Source organism: Anastrepha ludens, chromosome 3 (assembly GCF_028408465.1).
Source record: "Anastrepha ludens isolate Willacy chromosome 3, idAnaLude1.1, whole genome shotgun sequence".
Classification (NCBI taxonomy): domain Eukaryota; kingdom Metazoa; phylum Arthropoda; class Insecta; order Diptera; family Tephritidae; genus Anastrepha; species Anastrepha ludens.
Genome location: NC_071499.1, coordinates 86,997,624 through 87,022,425, shown reverse-complemented (window position 1 = coordinate 87,022,425; position 24,802 = coordinate 86,997,624). Strand labels below are relative to the sequence as shown.

The following is a 24,802-nucleotide window of genomic DNA, read 5'->3' as shown; positions in this document are numbered from 1 at the left end:
CAACCGGCTCTGATGTGACCTCATTAAGATGGAGCGATTTCATTTTTCTAGCATTGATCTTGAAACCGGTACCTTGAAGTTGTTCCTGTATTGCTTCAGTAAGCAGGTTGAGGTCATAGGTCATAGTTTATAGGCTAACAAGCAGATTTCAAATTGTTTTTAAATGGTATTTAATTATTTTAATTTACAAAAATAGGCCTGAAACTACCGAAACCTCTACTTTGGGCTTCTGCTATTAAATAAAATTAACTGAATCTATGATTTTTTTAGGAAAGTTTTCAAAATTTGTTTTAATTTAATATTTTTTAATAAAATTTCATATTACTTAATTCTATTATCATCTAAATAAACAGCAGTGAGAGGAACTTTTGCAGAATAAATAGATTTGTTAACGGGCCTACATTTAGGATATTATTGGAAAAAAGTGTAAAAAGCAAAAAAAATCGAAACAAGAAATTTGCAACAATTTGGCCATAACTCCTACCTGAAGATGAGTATTGTGGTTGTCACACCTCTTACCAAATTTCACAAATATTGAATAGAAACTATCGAATGAACAAAATCGGCTGAATAGTTTACATATATGCCTATATTTCAGCGATTATACAATATATATATATACATATACACATCCTTTTTTTGGGTTTGGACTACAGTGGATCTCGAGCCTGGGGCCCGCAAAGTGGTAGCCACGCACAAAATACTGTACTACAGTACCCGATTACACGCATTTTAGAATCAAAATTGCCCCCAGAAGGGTTTTTTTTTCAATAACTGATTGTTATTCCGAAGGTTCTCCCTACATACTAAAAAATTAATAAAACATGGCAAATGCTTACCTTTTGCTCTGTTAACATCTCTATTATGTTTTCTTTAATAAAAACATTCGTTTAAAGAAATAAAAGAAATATATACAATATTTTTTTGTTTTTATACTTTTGTACAGATCAAATTAATGCATATAGTAGTATTTATTGGTTTAGACTCAAAAAAAATCCTAAGTTTCTATTATCGAATTCCGAAAATAGTGATAAAATTACTGCATATGTATGTGTGCACTTGCAATAGGAGGAAGAACTAAATTTTCGGGGAAAAATCACCGTTACATTAGGTTAGGTTAGGTTGAATTGGTTGTCCACTGCAGAACACACTCAAGCTATGGCCCATTGTGATGCTGTGTGAGGAACTAGCCCTTATTCCTGCTGAAACCAATGTGTAGCCGTTACATTAAAATTATATATTTTACAGGCAGACTAACAAACGGACGGACAAAAATCGTACGCTTAAAAGCACTCCATCCTCTTTTTTTTATAAGTAAGAATAATTTAATAAGTAGACTAATATATAAAATAATATGTTAGTCTACATATATCTATTCAGACTATTTTTTATCATAAGGTAGAAAATACTTACATTGTAAATAACAAATACTATTAAGTAACGCAAAAATCTTTTAAAATCGATATTATTAAGTACAGGCCGTTTATTTAGAAATCGCGGAAAACGCAGTGCTTCTTGGTAAAAGTTCTGATGTTTTTGTTTTTCAAGAATGTTATGTATAGAATGTAATAGACCATAATGACCGTCTAGCGAGGTTGGTCCTTTTGCCCAGGTTTCACAGGCAATTATGGTACAGTGCCGACTCTTTCAGATAATTCCATATCCTTTAAGTTCCTTCCAAAAAATACTTAAGTAGCAAACCTACAGGATCATAATATTCACAATTTAATTGACTAAATCTCAGTACTCACACCTGACTGTTGTCAAACAACAGCGCTGTGCGTTCGCCTATTACAAAATAGCTCTTTTCAATATAGACAGCCCTTTTTGGGCCACACATTATACGTACATACATATATACAAGTTATGAACTAAATATTTCTAAATAACAATTTAAAATTACTATTAAATATTCTGCTAGTCCTCCATTGTTGTTTTACGCTTCAGTCCAAGCATGCGACGCACCAAATATTCCAACAGCCACATTAACAAAGCAAGAGAAGTCAGCAAATTGAGAAAGTGGATTGTCATTGTATAACTTGTTGCATCGGTAATGACACCTGGAAATAACAAAACATGATTAGGAGCAGAAAGTTCGAATTTCGCACAGATTCTTACCTAAAAGCGGCCCGAAGGACAGCGAGAATAAAGTGTTGCAGACAAGTTGTAGACCAGATGCAGCTGGCAGACGTTTCAAAGGCACATATGTGGGTATAATGAGGGATGAGAAGATTGTGCGGAAGCCCCTTCCGAAACCAATGAGCACAAATAGTCCCAGTGTCACATAGTATGAGTCGGTTATTGTAATCAGCAATCGACCTAGCGAGATTGCGATGATACCGAAAGCAAATAACACTTGATTGCTTAGTTTAACATTTTCTAGCACGAAAGGTGTCAGGAAGCGCACAGAAATGTCCATGCCACCTAGCATGGACAAGGCAGTAGAGATCTGTTTATTGTTGTAACCATATTGATCTAAAATGAAGGGTATTAAAATCGAAAAGTTTATCTCGGCGAACATCATCACCGTCATGCCGAGTACCAAACTGACAAAAGTGAAATCTTTCAACAGATCTAAATCGAAAAATTTAACTACTTTCTGTCTAAAGCTCATTTTCTCCCGCACTAACTCCTCAGCTTCTTCGGCCGCTTTCAGCTTTTCTTGTTCATGCTGCAATTCATCAGTGGTGAGCTTTTGTACTGCGGCCTTCTCCTCTGCGCAGGTGCAACGGAATTCTTCAGTGCGATTAACGTGTTGCGCAAGCTCGATATTCACTTGATTAGGCTTCTCCAAACTGAACGTCTCTTTCTCAGCATCATCATCTTCATCGCCATCCCTTTCCGCCTCTGCGATTGGTGCTTTCAGTGACAGATGGCGCACTATTCTATTTCTCAAGCGTATTGAGCTGTTCAGCGATGACTTTGAGCCGAACCAGCCATCGTTGGCACGTGACATCAGAGGAGTGCCGGGTTCGGTGAACTCGTAACTATATGTATCCAACTCATTGTCGTCGATGGCGTATAGTGGTGCGGCCACACTGACCCGATCGTGCTTCATATACTGGCAGTATTTACATTCATATTCCAATTCATTGGCATTAATAGGAATTGACAGCGATTTCGTTGCCTCATTAACCTCCTCCTCGGCAACGTTTTGCGGTTTTGGTGAGTGCCACAACACCGGCTGCAGCGTCAAAGCGCACAAAAAAGTATTCAACGAAATGCCTGCATAAATTAGAATTGTGCCCTGGCCACCGTAGTAGATCAATATAAGGGAAGTGAAGTGTGGAAATATAATGGGCCCCAAACCCGTAATAGTCCAGGTAAAAGCAGTTGCACGTCGACGACGGTTTTTAAAGTATGTATTCACAGCCAGCGATAAGGCGCTCACGTTGAGGCCTTGACCCAAGCCTGTTTTGGAGTAAAAGAAGCAGAACAATAGAGATTCAGAACAGAACGGAGCCATAAGCGACGGAGACACATACTTACCATATATAATTGACAAACAGAGAATATAATGCCAAAATGTGGCACACCAAGATGTGAGTAAAATTCCGCTGAATATCAAAATACTGCCGGTGATGGCCACCTGACGAAATGAGAAGCGGCGAAACATGGCACCATTGACAATGCCTAAAGGAAATTGAAAATGACAAAAATCGAGCGCCATGATTAAGACAAAATGTTTTTCAAATTAATTATGAAACAAAGTTCTTCATATTCAATTTATATTTACCCACTAATGACGCCACGCTCAGCATAACATTCGCTATTGTGGTAATCTCTTTGGCGGAGAATCCTAAGTACACCAAACGTTGTCGATAAATCATACCATATTGTTGCAGTGGTGGGTACATGCAAAGCTGAGGAAGAAAACTTTACTGGAATAAAATGTAATAAGTAAACAATAAGTGCAATGCGCAGAAACTTACATTACTCAGTCCGGCTGCTATGCAAACCACCCAACCCCAACCGCCATCGGGCGCCACGAAATTGGGTCCCAAATCACTTTTGTCACGCCGCTTTGGCTTTTTTGGCACTGTAGTTGTGTGATAGACGGATGCATTGCTCTTCTCAGCGGATGTAGAGTCCTTTAAAGCCATCTTTGTATATATATGTATGTGTATGTGTTTTGTATTTGTAAGCGTATTATATAAATGGATGTAGGTGTATATGTAAATTCCCGGAACGATTGAGCTATATCACGAGGTCTGCAAGGCGAATCTAAAATAAAACTGAAAATAAGAAAAGAGTTTTATAATTTTACTGGATTTGCTAGTTTTTATAATTTTCCCGACTTGTATTCCGGAAGCAGTTACTTGTATGAATGCTTTTGAGGTGTGGTTAGTCAAAAAGAAAATATTTTCTGTACGTAAAATGCGCCCTAACTGTTCCATCTGAGGTTTAATCCGCGAAAAAACTATACTACGCAAAATTAATATAGTGGCGCAATATAAAGCACCCTATTCGAAGACTTATAATTTTTGCAAATGGCGTCGTACGTCAGTTATATTTGACACTTGTGAACTGGACAGCTGCAGTAAACAAACAATCAAGCGATGGAGCGCGTAAATAAATATCAAAATAAAGCTTTCAATCACTCAAAATCATTTTTGTTTTTTATTTAGCAAGTAAAAGTTAATTAAAAACTAAATTTCTTTTTGCCTTTTTAATTCTCATAAAAGTTTATATGGTATATTATATATAGGGTTGGCGAATAAGTTCGTAGCGTCTTTAGCGAAAAATCAAATTTAATCAAAAAACAATAATATAATAAGTTAATCAATTATATTTTCGCCGTTGCTGTTTACAACCTCTTCCCAAATTGTTAATGCCGTTCCACCAAAAATCGCCTGGTCTGGTGTTAAAGAAGTTGTTGAGCCAGTTTTTAAAGACCTCTTCGTTATCGAAGGTAACGCCCTTTTGAGCAGAAAGATGGTAATCGGTCGGTGCACGGTCCGAAGAATACGGCGAAAGCTGAAGGACCTCCCATTCGAGCTCTTGGCGCGCGGCTTCGACGACTTGTGCAACATGAGTATGGTTTAACCATGTCGATCAGATCTTTTCAGTCGAGCAGCTTCATTCACGCAGTGTAGCTGGGCAATGTAGAACTCCTTGTTGACCGTGACATTCTTTTTGAGCATTTACCAGTGCACTATGCCATTCCAGTTCCAGGAAACACATATCATGATCTTTGGATGAGGATCCGGATTGACTTTCGGCTTTGGCGAAATCCCTTCTTTGTTTTATAATGATGAATAGGCACCATTGCTCATATCCCGTGACGAGTCGGTGTGACGGTGTGTTGCTCAATGGTGGTCGAGAATGCGAGGATTTTAAGGCGACTTACTTTGTTTTTTCGTTGAGCTTGTGAGGCACACAGGCTCCCAATTTTTCGGTAAATTCCATTGAATGAAGGTGATTGAGAATCGATGTATAATCGAAGTTCATTTTTTTCGCCAATTCACGACTGGTTTGGCGGCCGTTCTCCATCAAAAGTGATTTGAGACGTTCTTTATCGAATTCAGAAGGCCTTCCGCTGCGGGTCGTGTCATCGACGTCAGAGTCGCCATTTTTTAACTTTACAAACCATTTCCGGCGCTGTAAACTCGCCTATGCCACCTTCTCTATGCACGTTGGAAATGGCCCAACCTACTTCCCATGAACTTATGGACTGACCTGATAGTTTTGTAGAGCAGAAAGAGTTCTATCGAATGAATATTAGAAAAGGGCAAGCAGCAAACGAATCGTTGCAAAAAAAAATATATATATATAAAATCGCTATGAACTTATTTAACAATCCAATATGTATATATGGTTGCTGCATGAGATGATAAAGTGTCCAGTTTTGATTGCATATGGTTTTTTTGGCTGGAGAGAAGCATTATGAAGTCCGCATCAGTTGGATCCTCCAGGTTCTGCCAGCGTATTGGATGCCATAAAATGCCTCCTCCAAGCTTCCGGTCTATTGCTGCGATAAGTATCTCGGCAATATCGATAAGAAACAGGAATTCCGAAAGGATGCAGCCTTGCCGAATTCCTGCCGTAAGTTCAATTGGGTTAGATAAGGCTATCCATCGACTCTACAGTGCAATCCTGCATTTTGAGCTTTAATGAGGCGACACATTTTGTCTAGTTCGCCTTTCCGAAGTAAAGCGCGCTCCATGCAAATATCATATAAATACGAGGGGTGCCTTGTATATGTCGGGATTTGGCAACCCTGGTGTTGCAATCTGGCAATTGACAGCTGTATCGCAAAGTTTGACATTTTTTGGCTTTTACGTACTCAGAACGTTTTGATATACCAGCGCTATTTGTGTTGTTTACAGTAACTTAAAAGATTCATCTCGGTCCAAAAATGGAATTAAATCGTGAACATTTTACGTGCGATTATTTTATACAACTTTCGACGTGCATTAACTCAGCAACATTGCATGGATGAACTTAATTCATTTTTTGGCGATGAAGCTCCATCAAGGACCAGTGTTTATCGATGGTATGGTGAATTCAATCGTGGTCGTAGTTCACTCCAAGACGAATTTCGTGAAGGTCGTCCAAAATCAGTTGTTGTTCCGAAAACCATTGATGCTGTGCGCGAACTGATATTGCAAGATCGTCATGTGACCTATCGTGAGATTGAGACAATCTTAGGCATTAGTGGGACCAGCATAGATTCAATATTGCATAAACATTTGACTGTCAAAAAAATTTGTTCGCGTTGGATCCAACACAATTTGTCAATCGCTCAAAAAAAGGCTCGTGTCGATTGGTCGAAGGAAATGCTCAAAAAATATGATCGCGGGACTTCGAAACACGTCTATGACATCGTTACAGGTGATTAATCATGGATTTACGCGTATGAGCTCGAAAGTAAACAGCAGTCGACTGTATGGGTGTTTCAAGATGAGCCAAATCCAACAAAAGTTGTTCGCGCACGAAGCATTTCCAAGCAAATGGTCGCCTGTTTTTTCGGAAAAACTGGACATGTCGCAACCGTACCACTAGAACAACGCAGAACAGTAAATTCTGAGTGGTACACAACCATTTGTTTGCCAGTTGTCTTCCAAGAAATTAGGAAAACCAATCGCCAAAGACGGATCACTCTTCACCAGGTCAATGCGAGCTCTCACACATCGGCTCAAACAACTGCATTTGAGCACCCAAAACATCGAATTAATGGGTCATCCGCCGTATAGTCCTGACTTGGCACCGAATGACTTCTTTTTATTCCCGTACGTAAAAAACAAACTGAGAGGTCAACGTTTTTCGACACCTGCAGAAGCGGGTGCGGCATTCAGAATGCATGTTTTGGAGGTACCTCATTCAGAGTGGCAAAAGTGCTTCGACAATTGGTTCAAACGCATGCAAAAGTGTATAGATCTTCATGGAGAATATTTTGAAAAACAATGAAGTGATTTTCGATGATTAAAATTTGTTTTTGTTCTCTAATATAAAAGCCACCCCTCGTATAAAGTTTAAAACTTTATATAAAATTCATAAAAGATCGATAAAGTTTAATACAAATTTCTAAAATTTTAATCAGAAAAATGAAAGTTTGAACATTTTTGCTAATTCTTATTTTTTATTGCTCATTTTTAATCATGCTTCGTTGACCGTGTTGCACCTTTTTCCATAAAACGAATACACGAAATTTTGATTATAAGGAGAAAATGTGCCATCCTTTCTTTAATTTTTATTTTATTTATTTTCAAAATTTTTAGTCTTCTATAATTCAAAATCAATTTTTTTTATTAAAGGCGTTTTTTTTTTAGTTTTCAATTCAATAACTTATACATAAATATACAATTTCCAACCGCCATATAATCAAAAATCTGCAGCCTAGAATTTTATTGTTCCACAAAGAAACAAGATCTATTTTGATTAAAAGTTTGAAATTTTGATGAAAAGTCTTGGAATTTTTGTGAATTTTGTACAAATTTTGAAATTTTTATTTATATGACAATTATTGTAGAATTATATTTTTATAGAAAATTAATAAAAATTAAAAAGACCAAAGGAAAGTAGTCTAAACTGGCAAAATTTTTGTAATTCTATACTTTTTTCGCGGGCTGTATTTGAAAAATGTTGAACATATTTCAGTTACATTTTCTGCTAATTCTACTAATAAATCTGTCACAAGCAATAAGAGATAAATGGAGAACCATGCTTTCGAGGATAGTAATGAAGATCGTTTAAAAAGGTCAGCGAGATGGCATTATTAGCGCGTATCGAGGTTATGTTTAGTTAGTAGCATTTCTTGGAAGAACACACACCAAATTTCAGCCGGATCGGTCTATTTCTTTGTGTTTGGCATTCGTTTGAGTCGAGGAAGTCGGCAATACACCAGCTTACGCCTCAGCAGTTGTTGTTATAAAATTAATGGAAATAGGGTTCCAAATACTTTTACACCATTTTTTTACCATTCACATGAAGTTACAAGCTACGATGTGCAGAATGCAAAGCTGGCATAATACGAGGGTTATAGCAGCAGTGTGTTTATGACAGAGGCCGACAGAAACTGAAATTGTGTTGCTGATGTTCGAAAAAATTGACGCAATCATTTCTTATGTTACTTTGTTGCCGTCTGAACAACGACTGATTGGAAGAGCGTAAGAATACGTCTGAAATAAGCCGTCACAACTCTGATGACAAAACCCCCGTGATGTAACAGATGGAATTAGTTTCACAATTTTGCTTCGGATGGCCAAACTTTGTGTTCGATCATCCTTGGTTACAAGCTACAACTCTCGTTGTCTATGAGTTTGTTTGATTCCAAAAATTTACAGTCAGCCAAAATTAAATTTTACTAAAATGTGCGCGGATACATAAAGTTCGGTTCGGACTGAATTTAGCACTTTCTTGTATGACATTTCACAATCCTGAAATAAGCCTTTTACACAGCCACTATACTACCTCCTTACGATAAAAAATTAATTAATTTATTTATTTTACTGCAAATAGATGTTGGCCTTTACCGAAAGAAATTATTTGGTTGAAACAAAATCTTCAGAAAAACTATAATTGAATATTTTGTCCGTCCCGTTACCTTTACAGCGTCAAAGTGAATAAAAACTGAATTCGCTTGCATAAATTGTGCAGTTTTCGTTATCTTATCAAAATGATCAATTAAATATACAAAATGCATAGATAGGGCTAATTAGGCAGGTATTTACTTTGCCAACTTTATGATTCATATATTAAATCTCGTTCTAATTTGAAATTAAGTAAAATAAATTCTTTCATTTGTAAGAGTTGATAACAAAATCTTGAGCCTTGATATTATCTATAAATTTTACATAAACGACCTTTGAAAAATATCGCATTGCGGAAATGGCAAATTCATCACTATTTTATTGAATGAATTCATCTATTGAAGATCCATAAAAAAACGAATTTAAATAAAATACATAATACAAATACAATAAATGTTGGGCTAAGGAGTATTCAGGTGCGATACGCATCGATATGTTGCAGCGTCCGATTACTGGGAAGCTCTATAATAATCCTAAGCGCTTCTAATGTTGATTCAATTTTGTGCACGCAGTATACACTTGACCATGATTTCTAAGTCCAGATCACAAATTGACGTTGTTCGGCCCTGTAATTTATTGATTGAAATTCCGAAAGCCAAACTTATTGGAAATTGAAGCTGTTTGAACAGGATATGCGTGAAATTGATTCAGAAGGTGCGGCCATCATCGGGCTGTTACCCGGCTCTCAGAAAATTTGAAGGAGTTAACAGATTTACTGATTTAATAGGAGACAAGATAACGGAAATCCCCGAAATTCACTGAAAATTAGTGATAAAACGCACCGAACTCATACGATTTGCATTCCCGCGTAGAACGAAAAATAGCTCTTTTACAGCTCATTTATGAGGGAAAAGCTTCGCTATAAGAAGGTTTACTCGTATAGCTAATCAAAGAGGCTTTTAGAATACTTTTCGTAATATATGTATATGTATGAATTGTACCGCGATCATCACTGACAAGTGACATTTTTTATACCCTTGTTTTGTAAATAATCTGCACGACCGCATAGCTAATTTAAAAATGGTAGTTTATATTTGCACGTATGAATTTATCTGTGTCTTTACCCAAAATTTGTAGCTCGAATACTTTTATGCTCATGTGAACTTTTATGCTCATTTCTACAATTCATTTCATTTGAAAATTCCGGCATTTCCACAAAGTTTCATATAAAAAACGTCATCCCCAAAATACACACAAAAATGTTTGCATATCAATTCCACTGTTATACTTGTTGGCCATTGCCACAACCCAGCAAACATTAAGAGCCATGAATGATGTATTCAGGAGCTTCTAGCTGAGAGTGCTTACCCTCACAATGAGATCATTTAAGAGTCCGCGATGAAGTTTTTTCCCTGGTTGTGAAGAACCTCGTATATGAGCCTCAATTTATACACCAGACTCGTAACTCTTTCTTTGCTCTTATAAACCGAATGGGTTGGTGCATGACTACCATTCGGAAGTGCACAGGTTCGAATCTGTCTAACAAATGGCAGAAACACGTTTTTAAAATAGCGGTCAACTCTTGGAACGAATGGAAAGTTCGACCCGAATTGGGGGACATCAGAATTCGTTTTAGAGGTACGGTTTCTTCGGCAAAGTTTCTTATTTTGATCCCTAAAATACGATTTTCACAGAGCAATGAGCGATTTTTAAATCGACCTGCCCTAGTGTACAGGTATGGGCAGAGAAATAGTGCACTTATAGTGTCCTGTATACGAATTGTTATTCCATCATATAAAGGTGATGTCACTTCACCGCAAAACTGTAAATTCTTACTATATTCGCTAATCCTTTATCGATTCTTTACAATTTACGATTTCTTTACAAATAAAATCAAATACAAGGTGGTGTTGTTTCATCAGCTGATTGGTGCGTGATTGTCAAAGTGTTTGAATTTTCTTTCATTTTTCTTCCTTCAGCTGAAATTTGACAAAAGCTCACCAAATTATTATATTTGTGGAATTGATATCCCCTTGAAGAAAAAACGAAAAATCTCACTCCTTCCTAATATATTTCAAATAAAACATATGCATTGGCATTTCAGTCCTCCTATGGAAAATCCACTTGTTCGATTTTTTTGCATATTTGGACCAAACCAAGAAAATGGGATAAGGAGAGAATTTATATGCAGATCCACCGCAAGATAACTCGAATCAGGGACTAAAAAATTAGGAGTATTATACAATGTGGGGCAAAATTAATCATCCTATCGGAAGATTTATAATTTTTTTAAATGGCTTCATTCATTTACCATATTTGACACCTGTGAACTGGATAGCTGCAGTACCCAAAGAGACAAGTCAAAATAAAAATTTTCATAACTCAAAATCATTTTTTTATGCAAATTTGGGATTAAATCTTTAAAATTTCGGGCTTCAACGTCTATGGTGATTGTGCTATGAATAAGAAAAGTGATTTACCAAGTCAATCGTCAGAAGCCATAAACAAAACCATGAGAAAAGTTATTGAAATCATGTGCATTGTTTTCTCATTTCAAAATTAAAATGTAAAAAATAGAAACGATTGGGCAAATTAACTATTGGTTTATTAGAATTGGTAAAGGGAGATATTTCTAACCTCGAGGATCAATAGGAAAAGGAAAGATGAAAGATGAAAGGAAAAATACAGTTATATTCGTCTAAGAATGTAGTCTTAATAGATTCAGATCATCAGCTATAAGTAAGCGCCTATTGGAAAACTTACGGGTTAGTTAACAAAATGATCAAAGCCTTCATTACAAAGGGATTGAATGAGAGTGAGAGAGAGGGAGTGAATGAGATTGATGTATTTCACGATCGAAAGTCCAGATCACAAAAACCATGAAGAAAAACCAGAATAGTTCGGTGCACTAGACAGGGCTAGTTTACAGGGGCGGCAGCCCTTGGTCGGGAAAAACCCGAGTCATTCCGGTAACGGAGAATCGGTTGCCATTATGCAATGCACTGGACTATGCTGACGATTGCTCAATAATGGCGTGGGACAATGACTTCGATAGCCTGTGCGGAACGATTACCTCACCAGTCTTTCTCCCAATACCGACAGTAAACAACCCCAAAATTTTGGGAGTTACTTTCGGTAGTATGCTCTTCTCTTCTCTCACACAACCGCAATTGCTACTAAAGATCAAAACCCCAAAAAGATTCTCAAATCGCTAGCAGGCAGTACTTGAGGCAAAGACAAAGAAATGTTGCTGGGGACATTGAAAGCAATTAGCCGGCCGGTAGTTAATTGTGGTGCACTTGTCTGGCCGCCTGGAATTAGTGATTCGCAGTGGACAAAGATCCAGACATGCCAAAGCAATGCAATTCGGACAGCCACGGGATGTCTCCTGATTTCCCGCCTACAACACCTGCATAATGAGGCACAAATGCTCCCAGTTTAGGAGCACAACAAAAACTCAGCAAATAGTTACCGTATGATTCACCCCTGTAGATACCTGCTTGAACCTGATCTGCTTCCCAAGTACATCAGGAGGCATCTCTTAAACTAATCCGACGAGATCTAGGACAAAACGAACCGACAACTACTGGGGCGAGGAGTGTTTAGACATACGCCCAATGGCATTCATTGGGAGACACTCACAACTTTCTTAAGCTCCCGACCCCTGACTGCCGTATTCGGAGTCCAAAGAGTCGAGAACGCGCGTAACTTTGGCACTATAACATTGGGGATACTGTAGCAAACTAAGCACCTACCTATCCAGAATTGACACCGACATACCCAATATATGCCACTCCGCGCGATACTAACTACCTTTTCACACGCCCATCAAACCTGCGCACCTAATACCCCCTTTCCTTCTGAACCCAACCTGTCGAAACAGCAAGTTTTTTTTGTTCCATTTCTGGAACAACATCAAGACGCACACCACACATCGGAGGAGGAGCTCTCCCATACACCCACAAAGGACTTAAGCGCCAATTATATAAAGGGTAGGCCATACAGCGTTTGCTTTTTAAACCACCTATTTTTTTGAGAATGGTAACACAAATGACATGTCAAATGTGTTCATAATTTACTTAAAGGTTTGACATTTACGAAATAGGACGCTATACGCTTGAATAAAATTGGAAAATATTGAAAACCTATTTCCAAAGTGTTGAGTCTTCTACTCAAACTGTGAGAAATTTGAAAAAAAAATTCCAAAAAAAGATTTGCCAACAAGACAGTTTGTGGCTCAATTTGTTAATCGTGTTCTTGAAAGTGGATCGTTAATGGATAAAACAACACGTGAACGTGCTCCTACAGTGCGTACACCCGAAAACATGGCTGCTGTAGCTGAAAATATGCGTGAACATCCAAACACCCCAACTCGTCATCGTTCTCAAGAATTGAACATTTCACGCACTTCTTTGAGGAGAATTTTGCATGAAGACCTCGGTATGAAGGCTTACAAAGTTCAATTGGTGCAAGAACTGAAGCCTAATGACCATCCAATGCGTTGACATGCTCAACGAGTTGTTTCCAAAAATTGAAGAGGATGCACATGGACGACATTTGGTTTCAACAGGACGGTGCAACTTGTCACACTGCCAAAGTTCCACTCGAACTTTTGGATACCGTTTTTGAAAACCGAATAATCAGCCGAAATTCCGATATCAATTGGCCGCCTCGGAGCTATGATTTAAGCCCGTTGGACTATTTTTTGTGGGGAGCCGTTAAGGACAAATGCTATACGAACCATCCAAAGACGATTGATGCTTTAAAACACGAAATCGAAATTGCCATTCATGAAATTGGAGTCCAAACAATCGAAAATGTGCTTAAAAATTTGGGTTGATCGAATGGCCTACTGTAAAGCCAGTCGTGGCAGTCATTTGAACGATATTATTTTTTATTCATAAATGACAATGTTTAATCTTCAAAGTAAAAAAGAAAGTTTGTAAACATATTGATAAGTTTTTTTTTATAGCCGATTCAAAAAGCAAATTTTACGTAAGATTCAAGCTTTAATTTTTACATTTGTATATATGTAAATTGGAGCCTCTACCACATCAGGTTCATGGGAAAATATGTTGTAAAAGTACCCAAAACTTAGGTTTTTACCCACAACTTTCTTAGAATGAGAAACGTGTTCACACAAACCATGTAGACCTGTGTAATCTTTTTGACTAAAGCAAACACTTTGCTCACTCTCTACGGTTTTGAAAATGAAGAGAATAGAAAAAAGAATAGAATATTAATAATAAAACAAAGAGGAAACATTTTTGAATGCAAAGCTCCCTATTGAACCGCTCTTGTGACACCATACTTCTTAAATACTCCCTTTCACTTTATTAGGGCCAAATATTTTCTATTTGTTTTTGTGTCAAATTGTTTCTCGGGTCATGAAAAAACAAACCGTTTTGCCAAAAATTTATAAGAAAATTTATTGTTATAAGAAAATTTATTGTTCAAAAATTTTAAATTAAAACCTACAAGTGATAATTTTTGATTCATTTGATTAAGGCCGCAGAGGAAAATGTTGAGATAAAAATAATTTTTTGTTGTAAACAGTTATTTATTTTATTTAATAATTTGTATGACCACCATAATTTCGTGTTCGGAACCCCGGGCATGAACTACCAAATGATGGAAAAAGCTTTTTTTAATAGCGCTGACCTGTTCGGCAGGCAATGATAAAAAGTACGAGTGTAGGTGAGGTTAGGCTATACTGGCTGGCTGACGATAATTTTTCTCCATAGCGATACCAGATCAGAGACCTATTTATCAAACATATGCATCAAAAGCTGAGAGCGCCCAGGGAGCATAGTCTAGTTTTCGAGAGAGCCGGACAGTAGCATAGAAGATGCTCCAGGGTTTCTCTTGTACCCATCTCATTACATTTCCCGCAAATGTGGTTAAGGGTTCAGCGTGTGCTGCAACTGAGAAGTGTACTTTTAGTGTTCATATACTAACTAAAGTTCTACAGTTCCCTCTATCGATCCGATTTAGTATACTTGTCATCATATGCGTGAGCCGGGCGACTATGCAGTTGGTTAAGCTAAGCCATCTCTGCCTTTTGCCTTTCTTAGCATTCGTTCCTCTAGTTATTTTTGAATTGTGCGCAGGGGTTTAACTATCTGGCTTATTTGATCCCTTGCGAATCTCGCGCCTTCTGTAGCTATTCCATCCGCTGTCTCATTTCTCTCTATGCCTTTAAGCCCAGGAGCCCAATAAACACAAGGCCTCCGAGTGTATTTCTGCCATGAAAAAGCTGCTCATAGAACACCATCTGCCGGTCGGAAGCGGCGAAGAACTGTAGATCCCTCCATTTGTGGAGAAAAAGGGAGTAAGCTCCAATTATATATACATACATACGTATACCAATTATTTGCCATACAGGTACTCATATACGTATGTGGATCTATGCATATATGCAAAATGTTTATCACTGAAGGGGTTTTCACACGTTTTGCAGCTTTCTCAATATTATTGCTGCTCACATACTTAATAACTTACTCAAAACAGCGAAATAGTAGATTTACTTTTCATTAAAAGTTTAGATACTGCATGGTGTTTTTGAAAAAACTACTTTTTAATCATTTTATGGGGCCACTAAAGAAACCAAACTTGTACAAAGGAATGGCATTTCAAAAACAATAAGCCACATATTTTACACATACATGCATATATCCACAAATATTTGTAAAAAAATATAATATACTATTCAAATACACACGTGTAACGCAAGGGGCGAACAGATCAGTACTGGAAAAAAATTTAAATATTATATCATTCATGTGCAATTGCGAAATAGAAGCTTCGTATTTCCATAACACTGCACTACATTTTTACAACCGGCGTTCGGACACTCTGTTAACATAACTGCTGTTAATAACAGGCTAGCGTAATGCAAAGAGTCATAAATGCATGTCTATAGGAGAATGTCACTACCATTCTCTCGTTTTCTTCGCACACAGCCGCCTTGCACACAGCAGTGTGCAGACTACACTACGTTTGTGGTAGATTTTCCACCTTTTTTGACTGAATTGCATTTCTACTACGTCGAGGTTAAAATCTACCACCTTTTAAATTTTCCAATATTTTCAAAAATTAGTAGCTGAAATTATTGTAGTATTTTTAATGTGATGAAATCGGGTCGCTTTTATGTTTAAATCATAAGAAATAATAAATAATATTTTTCCAATTTAACTAGACAAATTGGATATTATCATATTTTCTGGTTTAGAAATAAAAAGTACGTACATACATGTGTATGTTAATTATTTACATTTTTATCAAATAAGCGTCAAAATTTTTTGGCATGCCTAAGTAACAATGAACTAACTGTAAGTTTATTTTTCTTTTACATAAATAAAAATAAGAAAGAATAAAAGTACAATACAAGAAACTAATAAAAGATGTAATTAACTTCAAAACTTCGTATATTAATTTTTATAATTGTAATTTGATGCCTTTTACATTTGCATTAAAAGTCTGTTTTGTAAGGCTAATTTGGAAGAATATTATTCGAAACAGCTAAAGAACATGACATGACAGCACAATCTATTTAGCCAATTAGTTGATTCCTTCAAAATCGCTAAGAGCCCGTTAGTGCCCCATCTCCTGTACTCCCTCCACCGTGACTATAAGCAACACGATGAATTCGAATCGTTGCGGGTCTTCTGTATTTTGTTTTTATATATTTTTTTATTTTATTGATAAAAATAGTAGTTTTTGTTAAGTATGTGCATACATATGCAAATAAAGAAATATGCGATTCCAAATGCGCAATAATAAAGAAGAGCATCGGTAAAGTTATCATTTGAAAAGGCATACTTTAAGCTTTAATTTCTGGTAATACCGTAGTTCTTTGCATGTTCCTTTCGAGCATGACGAATTTTCAAAAGCTCCCAAAAGCGCTCTGCATTCGGATTCATTGCAAAAATTCCCTTCGGAAACATCCATGATTCAATAATAAAAGGTGTGCTCAGTAGGCAGCTATCTCATTCCCTCTTGACAAATCGGCTCCCTTAGCAAGACACTGAGTTGTTAACTCTAGACATGTTTAGCAAAAGTGGAAGAAATGTAAAATTTGTAGGAAAAACATTTCGTTTTCAAAAGGGTGTATAAGCACTTGCTCGGTATGTGAATAATCAAGACGATATGGAAAACATACTGACATACAGATTAAATCAGGATATCACAAAGCATCTTTTTGCGGCAATGAATGGAAAGATGGACGTTTTGACAATTTGAGTACAATGCCTTTCAAATACAGGTGGGGGAAGTACTTACTACGTTACTTCAAAGATACATAAGTTACCAACAAGAGCTCATTTAGCAATATGGAACTAATCACAGCCTCCTGATGGCAGATGGCTTTTTATGAGGAGTTTTTTCATGGCCGGTGTGCCATTGCCTGTCAAGGAGCCTCTGCTATTACAAACAACATTTTCTATCATTTGTTGTCAAGTAGTTAGGAATGAATAATCGCGACTTGGGGGTCAAAATTCCAAACTTATGTGGGCATAGCATAGTAAAGCAAAGCGCAAGGAATTCATTAGGGCCATACTTCTTAGGTAATATAATAGCTTCATATTGGTAAAACTTCCCAACTTCGTGATCAGTTTTCAATTTAAAAATTAATTCACAAAATATCAGTCAGGGTTTAACTTAATAACATTTTTTTTTTTAATATCATTCCTGGCAATTTCTGTTTGTACTAGTTATAATTTAAGTAAAAAGAAAACGTTTTTTGCTACCATTTTTACGAAAAATGTACATATTTAATTTTTCCACTTTCTACGTCCTTCTTAAATGCGACCTTTTGTAAGGGAGTGTCAAAATTCTAATGTCACAAGTGAGCAAACCTTTAATAATTGAATCATGGGAAATATCTAGCCGTATTCATTCGATAGAGACAAAGTTGAAATTTACAGGGCTTTGTAATTTATGCACTTAACATTACATATATATATATATATATATATACATATATATAGATCATAAGAAATACTTTCAAACATAAATGAGTTTTTATTGTACAGAGTAAAAAAAATTTAATAAAGTAAACTCAGCTAATTTCATATATTATTTTTTAAATTTATTGTTCTATGCGATGCGATTGCCTTTCGATTGGAAGCGCAATAAACAACAAAAGCAAACTGTCTCTTTCTTTGGTGCACTATAGTGAGGTGCGCTCTCGCTCTTTGCTTACAAGCCCTTCCGCTCAGATACTGAGTTATTGTTGTGCAGATTATGTAGCGAAGATTTAAGCTTAAAACGCAAAACGAATGAACTCTTGCAGGAGTTAATTATATGTAAATATTCTACTCTTTATTTTCCAATACATAAGCAAAATTCTCATTAATATCTATAAAACAAAAACTTAAAAATGCCTAAATTCGTATAACCGTCCTTTAGAGAACCCTCATTTTTTTAAATATTGTGAGCAACATAAAAAAAGGCAATTTAAGACAATCTGGCAGCGTGCTCACGAGCTCAAAAGAGCGCATCTTTTACTCAACTCTTTAAAAGTAGAAAAGAAGAAAAGTAAAACAATTTATCTGCATGCGTGCATATAAAAATATAATCTGTATGTATGTATATATGTATGTATGTATGTATGTGTGTATGCATAAATATGCATATTTATGTCTTATCAATCTCACATTTTTCGCTCTTTGGTTGTTTATAAATATTTTAATCATAAAGAAACACAATTCACTAATTCCCATCTCTCTTTCCTAATGCACTTCACCTCAATTACATATTTGCTAACACTCGCGGCACACACTCTCCACCTTCGATTGGTAATGTTATTGACTATTTCGCTAATATTTTTCGACTATGTTGCCACTACACTCTACAGTCTTATAGTGTAATTACTCTAGTCGAAAACTTGAGTGACGTAAAAACTTAGAGATGTTTACGCAGGCTGTCAAATCAGCTTACGTATGCAGCCTCATTCCAAATAAATAAGAGCACATAATTTTTTAAATACTTTCAAAGTCTTAAATTTTACGTAGTTTTCATAGAAACTTATAGCCTAGACAAACAGTGGCATTAAGCGGGATTAAAAACTAAATTGGCGCGATAACCGCTTACGCGATTTTGGCCGAGTCATTTCTTTCTCGTGATAACCGGCGCCAGTTGGACACACCAAGTGAAGTCAAGTCCTTCTCGAACTGATCTTTCCAGCACAAAAGAGACCTTCCTTTGCTACCACCAGCTGGTACCGCATCAAACACTTTCAGAGCCGGAGCGTTTGTATACATTCGGACCACATGACCCAGCCAACGTAGCCGCTGGATCTTTATCCGCTGCGTTATGTCTATGTCGTCGTAAAGTTCATGCAGCTCATCGTTCCATCGTCTGCGATATTCGCCGTGGCTAACGGGCTACGGTCAAAAAATCTTGCGAAGAATCTTTCTCTCAAACACTGCAAGCGTCGCTTAATCAGATGTTGTCATCGTCCAAGCTTCTGCGTCATACGTTAGGACGGGAATGATGAGTGCCTTGTAGAGTGTTAGTTCTGTTCGTCCAGAGAGGACTTTACTGCTCTGTTGCCTAGTTAGTCCAAAGTAGGACTTATTGGCAAGAGAGATTCTACGTTGGATTTCCAGGCTGACATTGTTATCGGTGTTAATGCTGGTTCCTAAATAAACGAAGTCTTTTACAACTCCGAAGTTATAACTGTCAACAGTTGAAGACAGGAGGTACTTCGTTGTGTCCTCGTTCACCACTCGACCTATTTGCTTTGCCTCTTTATCCAGTTTAGAGAAGGCAGAACTAACAACGCGGTTGTTAAGGCGGATGATGTCAATATCATCGGCATACGCCAACAATTGTACGCTCTTATAAAAAATTGTGCCTGAGCGATTAAATTCTGCGGCTCGTATGATGCTCTCCAACATCATGTTAAAGAAGTCACACGACAGCGAGTCACCCTGTCTGAAACCTCGTTTGGTATCAAACGGCTCGGAGAGGTCCTTCCCAATTCTGACGGCGCTGCTGGTGTTGAGCAAAGTCATCTTGCATATCCGTATTAGTTTTATGGGGATACTAAATTCAGACATCGTGGCATACAAGTAACTCCTTTCTGTACTGTCGAATGCAGCTTTGAAGTCGACGAAAAGATGGTGTATGTCGATTCTTCTTTCATGGGTCTTTTCCAAGATTTGGCGTATTGTGAATATTTGATCGATCGTAGACTTTCCAAGTTTAAAGTCGCATAATACGCTCGCTAGAACCTTATAGGCGATATTTAGTAGACTAATCCCGCGGTAATTGGCACAAATTGCAGGATCGCCCTTCTTATGGGTTGGGCAGAGCACACTTAAATTCCAATCGGCAGGCATGCTTTCATCTGAACATATTTTGCATAGGAGCTGATGCATGCACCTTACCAGCTCCTCGCCGCCATGTTTGAATAGCTCAGCCGGCAGTCCGTCGGCGCCTGCGGCTTTGTTGTTCTTTAGCCGCGTTATCGCTATTCTCACCTCGTCATGGTCGGGAAGCGGAACGACAATTCCGTCGTCAACGATTGGGGTATCGGGATCTTCCCAGTCTCTGTTAGATGCGCAGCTATCACTGTTAAAGAGGTTCGAGAATTTAAGATTGCTCTCGATGTCGGTCACCAGTTTACCGTCTTTGTTCTTACAGGAAAATGCCCCGGTCTCAAAAACCTTCTGTAAGCCGCCGAACTTTCTAGTAGAATTTTCGGACGTTTTTCCTGTTGGCCAGCATCTCAAGCTGCTCGCACTCATGTATTTCGGCCTCTCATTTCTTCTGTCGGATAAACGTCTCTCTTCCTTTCTTAGCTTTCTGTAGCGATCCCACATGGCTCGTGTTCCGCCCGATCGCAGCGTGGCTCTATATGCGGCATCCTTTCTTTCTGCGGCGACATGACATTCCTCGTCGTACCAACTGTTTTTTTGGGCTCGCCGGAATCCGATTTCTTATTCGGCGACGGTACGTAGAGAACGAGAAATGTTGCTCCATTGCTCATGCATGCCGGTTTGTTGGGCAGCACTCTCTGAGAGCAGGAGAGAGAGCCGAGTGGCGAATCTTCTGGCTGTCTGGTGCGATTTCAGCTTTTCGATGTTGATCATTCTTTGCGTATGTAGATGTACGTTTTTTGCTGCACAGAGGCGTGTGCGCAGTTTGGCTGCAACAAGGTAATGATCCGAGTCGATGTTGGGTACTCGGATCGTACGTACATTTAATACACTAGAAGCGTGGCTTCCATCTATCACAACATGATCGATCTGGTTTCGCGTTTTTCGATCAGGAGGTAACCAGGTAGCGAGACTTGGTCCCAAAGAATGATGGAATATCTATTGTGAATGAAAAATAATGAACCATTTAAAGAAAAGAAGAAAGACTGGATGGAACGCTAGTTTGCAATAACGAAATTACATTAATTGCTTTGATATTACGGATCAGTTTGAGATCAAGAAATTTAAGTTGTTTTTTAATAAATATTTATTTCTTAGTATCAGGTATACCTTAGTAATACCAAAATGTATATGTTGCTGGCGGTTCATCTTTTGCTGACAAAACTATCCAATAAGCAAATCAGCTGTTCACTAATCCGCGTAACACTAAAATTTTAATGAGAATTAACTGCGCCGGTAATCACGATTAACGCCGTCATCTATCTAGGCTTTGAGAGTTTATTACTCAGAACCTCCGTACGATTGCACCAGCGATATATTCCATCATCCGTGTTTTCAATGTTTTGTTTTGAATTTATTTTCGCTTTGACGGCTTTTTTCTTGTTCTACATTTGTACGAAAAATCTATGTTGTATAGCATATTTGGAGGAATATTATTCGAAATAGGTAGAAAATGCATCCCTCTGTGTTTTCTGAGTTAAGTGGAGTTTATGCTAAACAAATGATGCTGGTATGATAATTTGGCCTTAGTACGGCGGCCGCCGTAGCCGAATGGGTCGATGCATGATTACCATACGGAATTCACAGAGAGGAAGTAGGTTCGAATCTCGGTGAAACACCAAAATTAAGAAAAACATTTTTTCTAATAGCGGTCGCCCCTCGGCAGGCAATGGCAAACCTCCGAGTGTATTTCTGCCATGAGAAAGCTCCTCATAAAAATATCTGCCGTTCGGAGTCGGTTTGAAACTATAGGTCCCTCCACTTGTGGAACAACATCAAGACGCACACCACAAATTGGAGGAGGAGCTCGGCCAAACACCCAAAAAGGGTGTACGCGCCAATATATATATGTAAAATTATGTCTAAGTCTTGGCTAAGAGGGCTCTAATTCTAAACCTTGTCTCTGCTAACCCTGAACTAAAAGATGTTACTTCTTATTTTTTACACGCTAAAGCTCATTTTCGACGATTCGGGAGGTATTTTAATTTGATGCGCAGTGGTTCTTCAAGTGGTGATTAATTAATTCGGATTTTTTAATAGTTTAGTCACATGCTTTATTTTTATACATGTTAGTTGATTTTCTCGAATATTTAAATTTATAGATTAAATAAACCTCTCTTGGTTTATGGTAAACTTAAACTCAAAAATTCGCGTCATCCATTCAACGAAGAAGTGCGAAGGGTGAAAAGATATATATTTATGGTAAACTTATCGTTCATAATTAGCTCGGACTTAATACTTTTTCAACCCTCAAATTAATGTATTCAAAATATTAATATCATAAATATTAAAATTAAAAAGAAACGAATCATAGGTAGCATGATTCTCCCACCGCTCTAAGCTATCTAAGTTTCTTAAGGCTTGCGTAATCATTTATACAAGTTAGTTTGAGCCACATTCCGCAGGTGGCTCTTACGTTTGTTAAGTTAGGTAGAGTAATTACACTATTATAAATATGTATGTATGTACGTACATCAGTCGTTCACAGTGCCGGCATAGTAGGGCAACATTTTTGCCTTAACATTTGCGCTCTTCGCTTTTACCAGCTGCTCTTTATAAAGTAGTTTTTAATGTTGTTTTGCTTTATCAAATCAAAGTTTTTAAAATAAATCAAGCACTGAGGACCGTTATGAGGGCTTAAGTAAAAAAAATAATTCAATTTCCATTCAAGGCGAAACATTTTCAATTGTCTTATATATCGTGTTTGGACGTACCACATTCAAAAAGAAAAAAAATAATAATGAACCAGCGTGCACAATCTTTACCTCGCGATATATAAACGCAAACTGACTTGCTGCCGTTGTCACAAGCGTTCGCTGACTTTGCTCGCACGAACTGTTGGCAAAAGCCGAGCGGCTCTGTATGGCCCCATGAATGATAGATTGAAAATCGGCGTCGAGAGGGGTCCAAAAACATTTCGTTCTGCGCATCACGTCATAATATCAAAGTTGTATTGGTCAATTATCAAACTTGCAAACGGTTTGTCAATAAAAATTTCAACATCGCATAGATTTCAATTTGTAGAATTAAAATAAAATGTACAAGGAATATGAAGAATCGAGAATAAGATAATTTTATTTATTTATTTAAAGGTGCAATAATTATAGACAAATAATAATTGTGGAAATAATCTAGGATTTTGTACATATGTACAAAACTAAAAGTATCATACTTCTTATATTAGAAAATGGTTTATTTAATGTATGAGATTGACTTCAGTTTGATAAGAGTAGATGGATAAGCGGAAGTACTTGTATAGTAAATATACCTATGTACGTCGATGTAGACGTAAGGCAGAAGCAGTAAGACTTACTTGTTGGCAGATAAATTGTTGAAGTGGAAGCGTATATGATATGATGTGCCCGCCTCATGTACAGGTCCATGTGCAATATAAGTGTTTTGCTATTTTATTAAGGTAAATTTTCGGCAAACATTCATTTGTTAATCTATTTCTGTTTCACCTGATAAAAATGTAATGAATTAACTCATTACCGCACACTGTAGGGTCGATTTAAAAATCGCTCATTGCTCTGTGAAAATCGTATTCTGGGGATCAAAATAAGAAACTTTGCCGAAGGAACCATACCTCTAAAACGAATTCTGATGTCCCCAATTTGGGTCGAACGAAAAATCCCACTTTGACCCATTTAGAGTGCTCCAATCGAGTCCAAATGTATGACCGACCCCCACTAACTTTGGACGGCCGATACACCCATGCCAGAGGCACACCCCCCAGAACTCCCCTGGGGGTTCCCCATACAATAATTTCAAAATATCACCATTTTTGGCCTTTACATGAGAAAAGAAACTAAAAAGTTCGACCCAAATTGGGGGACATCAGAATTCGTTTTAGAGGTATGGTTCCTTCGGCAAAGTTTCTTATTTTGATCCCTAGAATATGATTTTCACAGAGCAATGGGCGATTTTTTTTGCCTCCCCACAAATTGACGCGGCATACTGTACAGGCACGTGTGCATTTGTTGTTTTTGTGTTTTTATTATTAAGGGCAGCTATTGTCTGTACTGATTTTGGAAACTGTTTATAGCCATTATTATTTGTACTAAAATAGCATTTGGTTATATTATGAAAATATTATTCCTTAAATTTTAATTTTAAGTACTTTCTTTTTTATCTCAATGTGCATGAAAGACTAAATTACGGCATAATTTTCAACTGAAATTAAATAAAATATAGAATGGTTTAAATGATATTGAACAGTTTTTGTTTCGAAGCAATTCTTTTCACGATGTGTGGCATTAACTTCCCTAACCCATTATTTTTCTTTTGCTATTTTTTTTTTGGTGGCCGCCGTAGCCGAATGGGTTGATGCGTGACTACCAATCGGAATTCACAGAGAGATCGCAGGTTCGAATCTCGGTGAAACACCAAAATTAAGAAAAAAATGTCTAATAGCGGCGCCCCTCGGCAGGCAATGGCAAATTTCCG

At 37.4% G+C, this 24,802-nt stretch overlaps 1 protein-coding gene across 8 annotated transcripts; it reads right to left on the bottom strand.

Annotated features, from left to right (window-relative positions):
* Positions 1-932: 932 nt before the first annotated feature.
* LOC128858383 (uncharacterized) lies at positions 933-23,129 on the bottom strand. 8 transcript variants are annotated; one of them, XM_054094611.1, is made up of 6 exons: positions 23,071-23,129; positions 3,933-4,235; positions 3,737-3,863; positions 3,490-3,633; positions 2,119-3,411; positions 933-2,060 (listed from the first exon to the last, which is right to left on the bottom strand). In XM_054094611.1, exons 2-6 carry the CDS (start codon positions 4,101-4,103, stop codon positions 1,918-1,920), a joined length of 1,878 nt encoding a protein of 625 aa, XP_053950586.1. In that variant the 5' UTR covers positions 4,104-4,235; positions 23,071-23,129; the 3' UTR covers positions 933-1,917. The 8 variants fall into 8 exon arrangements, with proteins under 8 accessions (XP_053950586.1, XP_053950584.1, XP_053950591.1 ...); XM_054094609.1 differs by having other exon boundaries at positions 22,830-23,125; XM_054094616.1 differs by having other exon boundaries at positions 3,933-4,224; positions 22,830-23,125.
* Between the last annotated feature and the right edge of the window lie 1,673 nt (positions 23,130-24,802).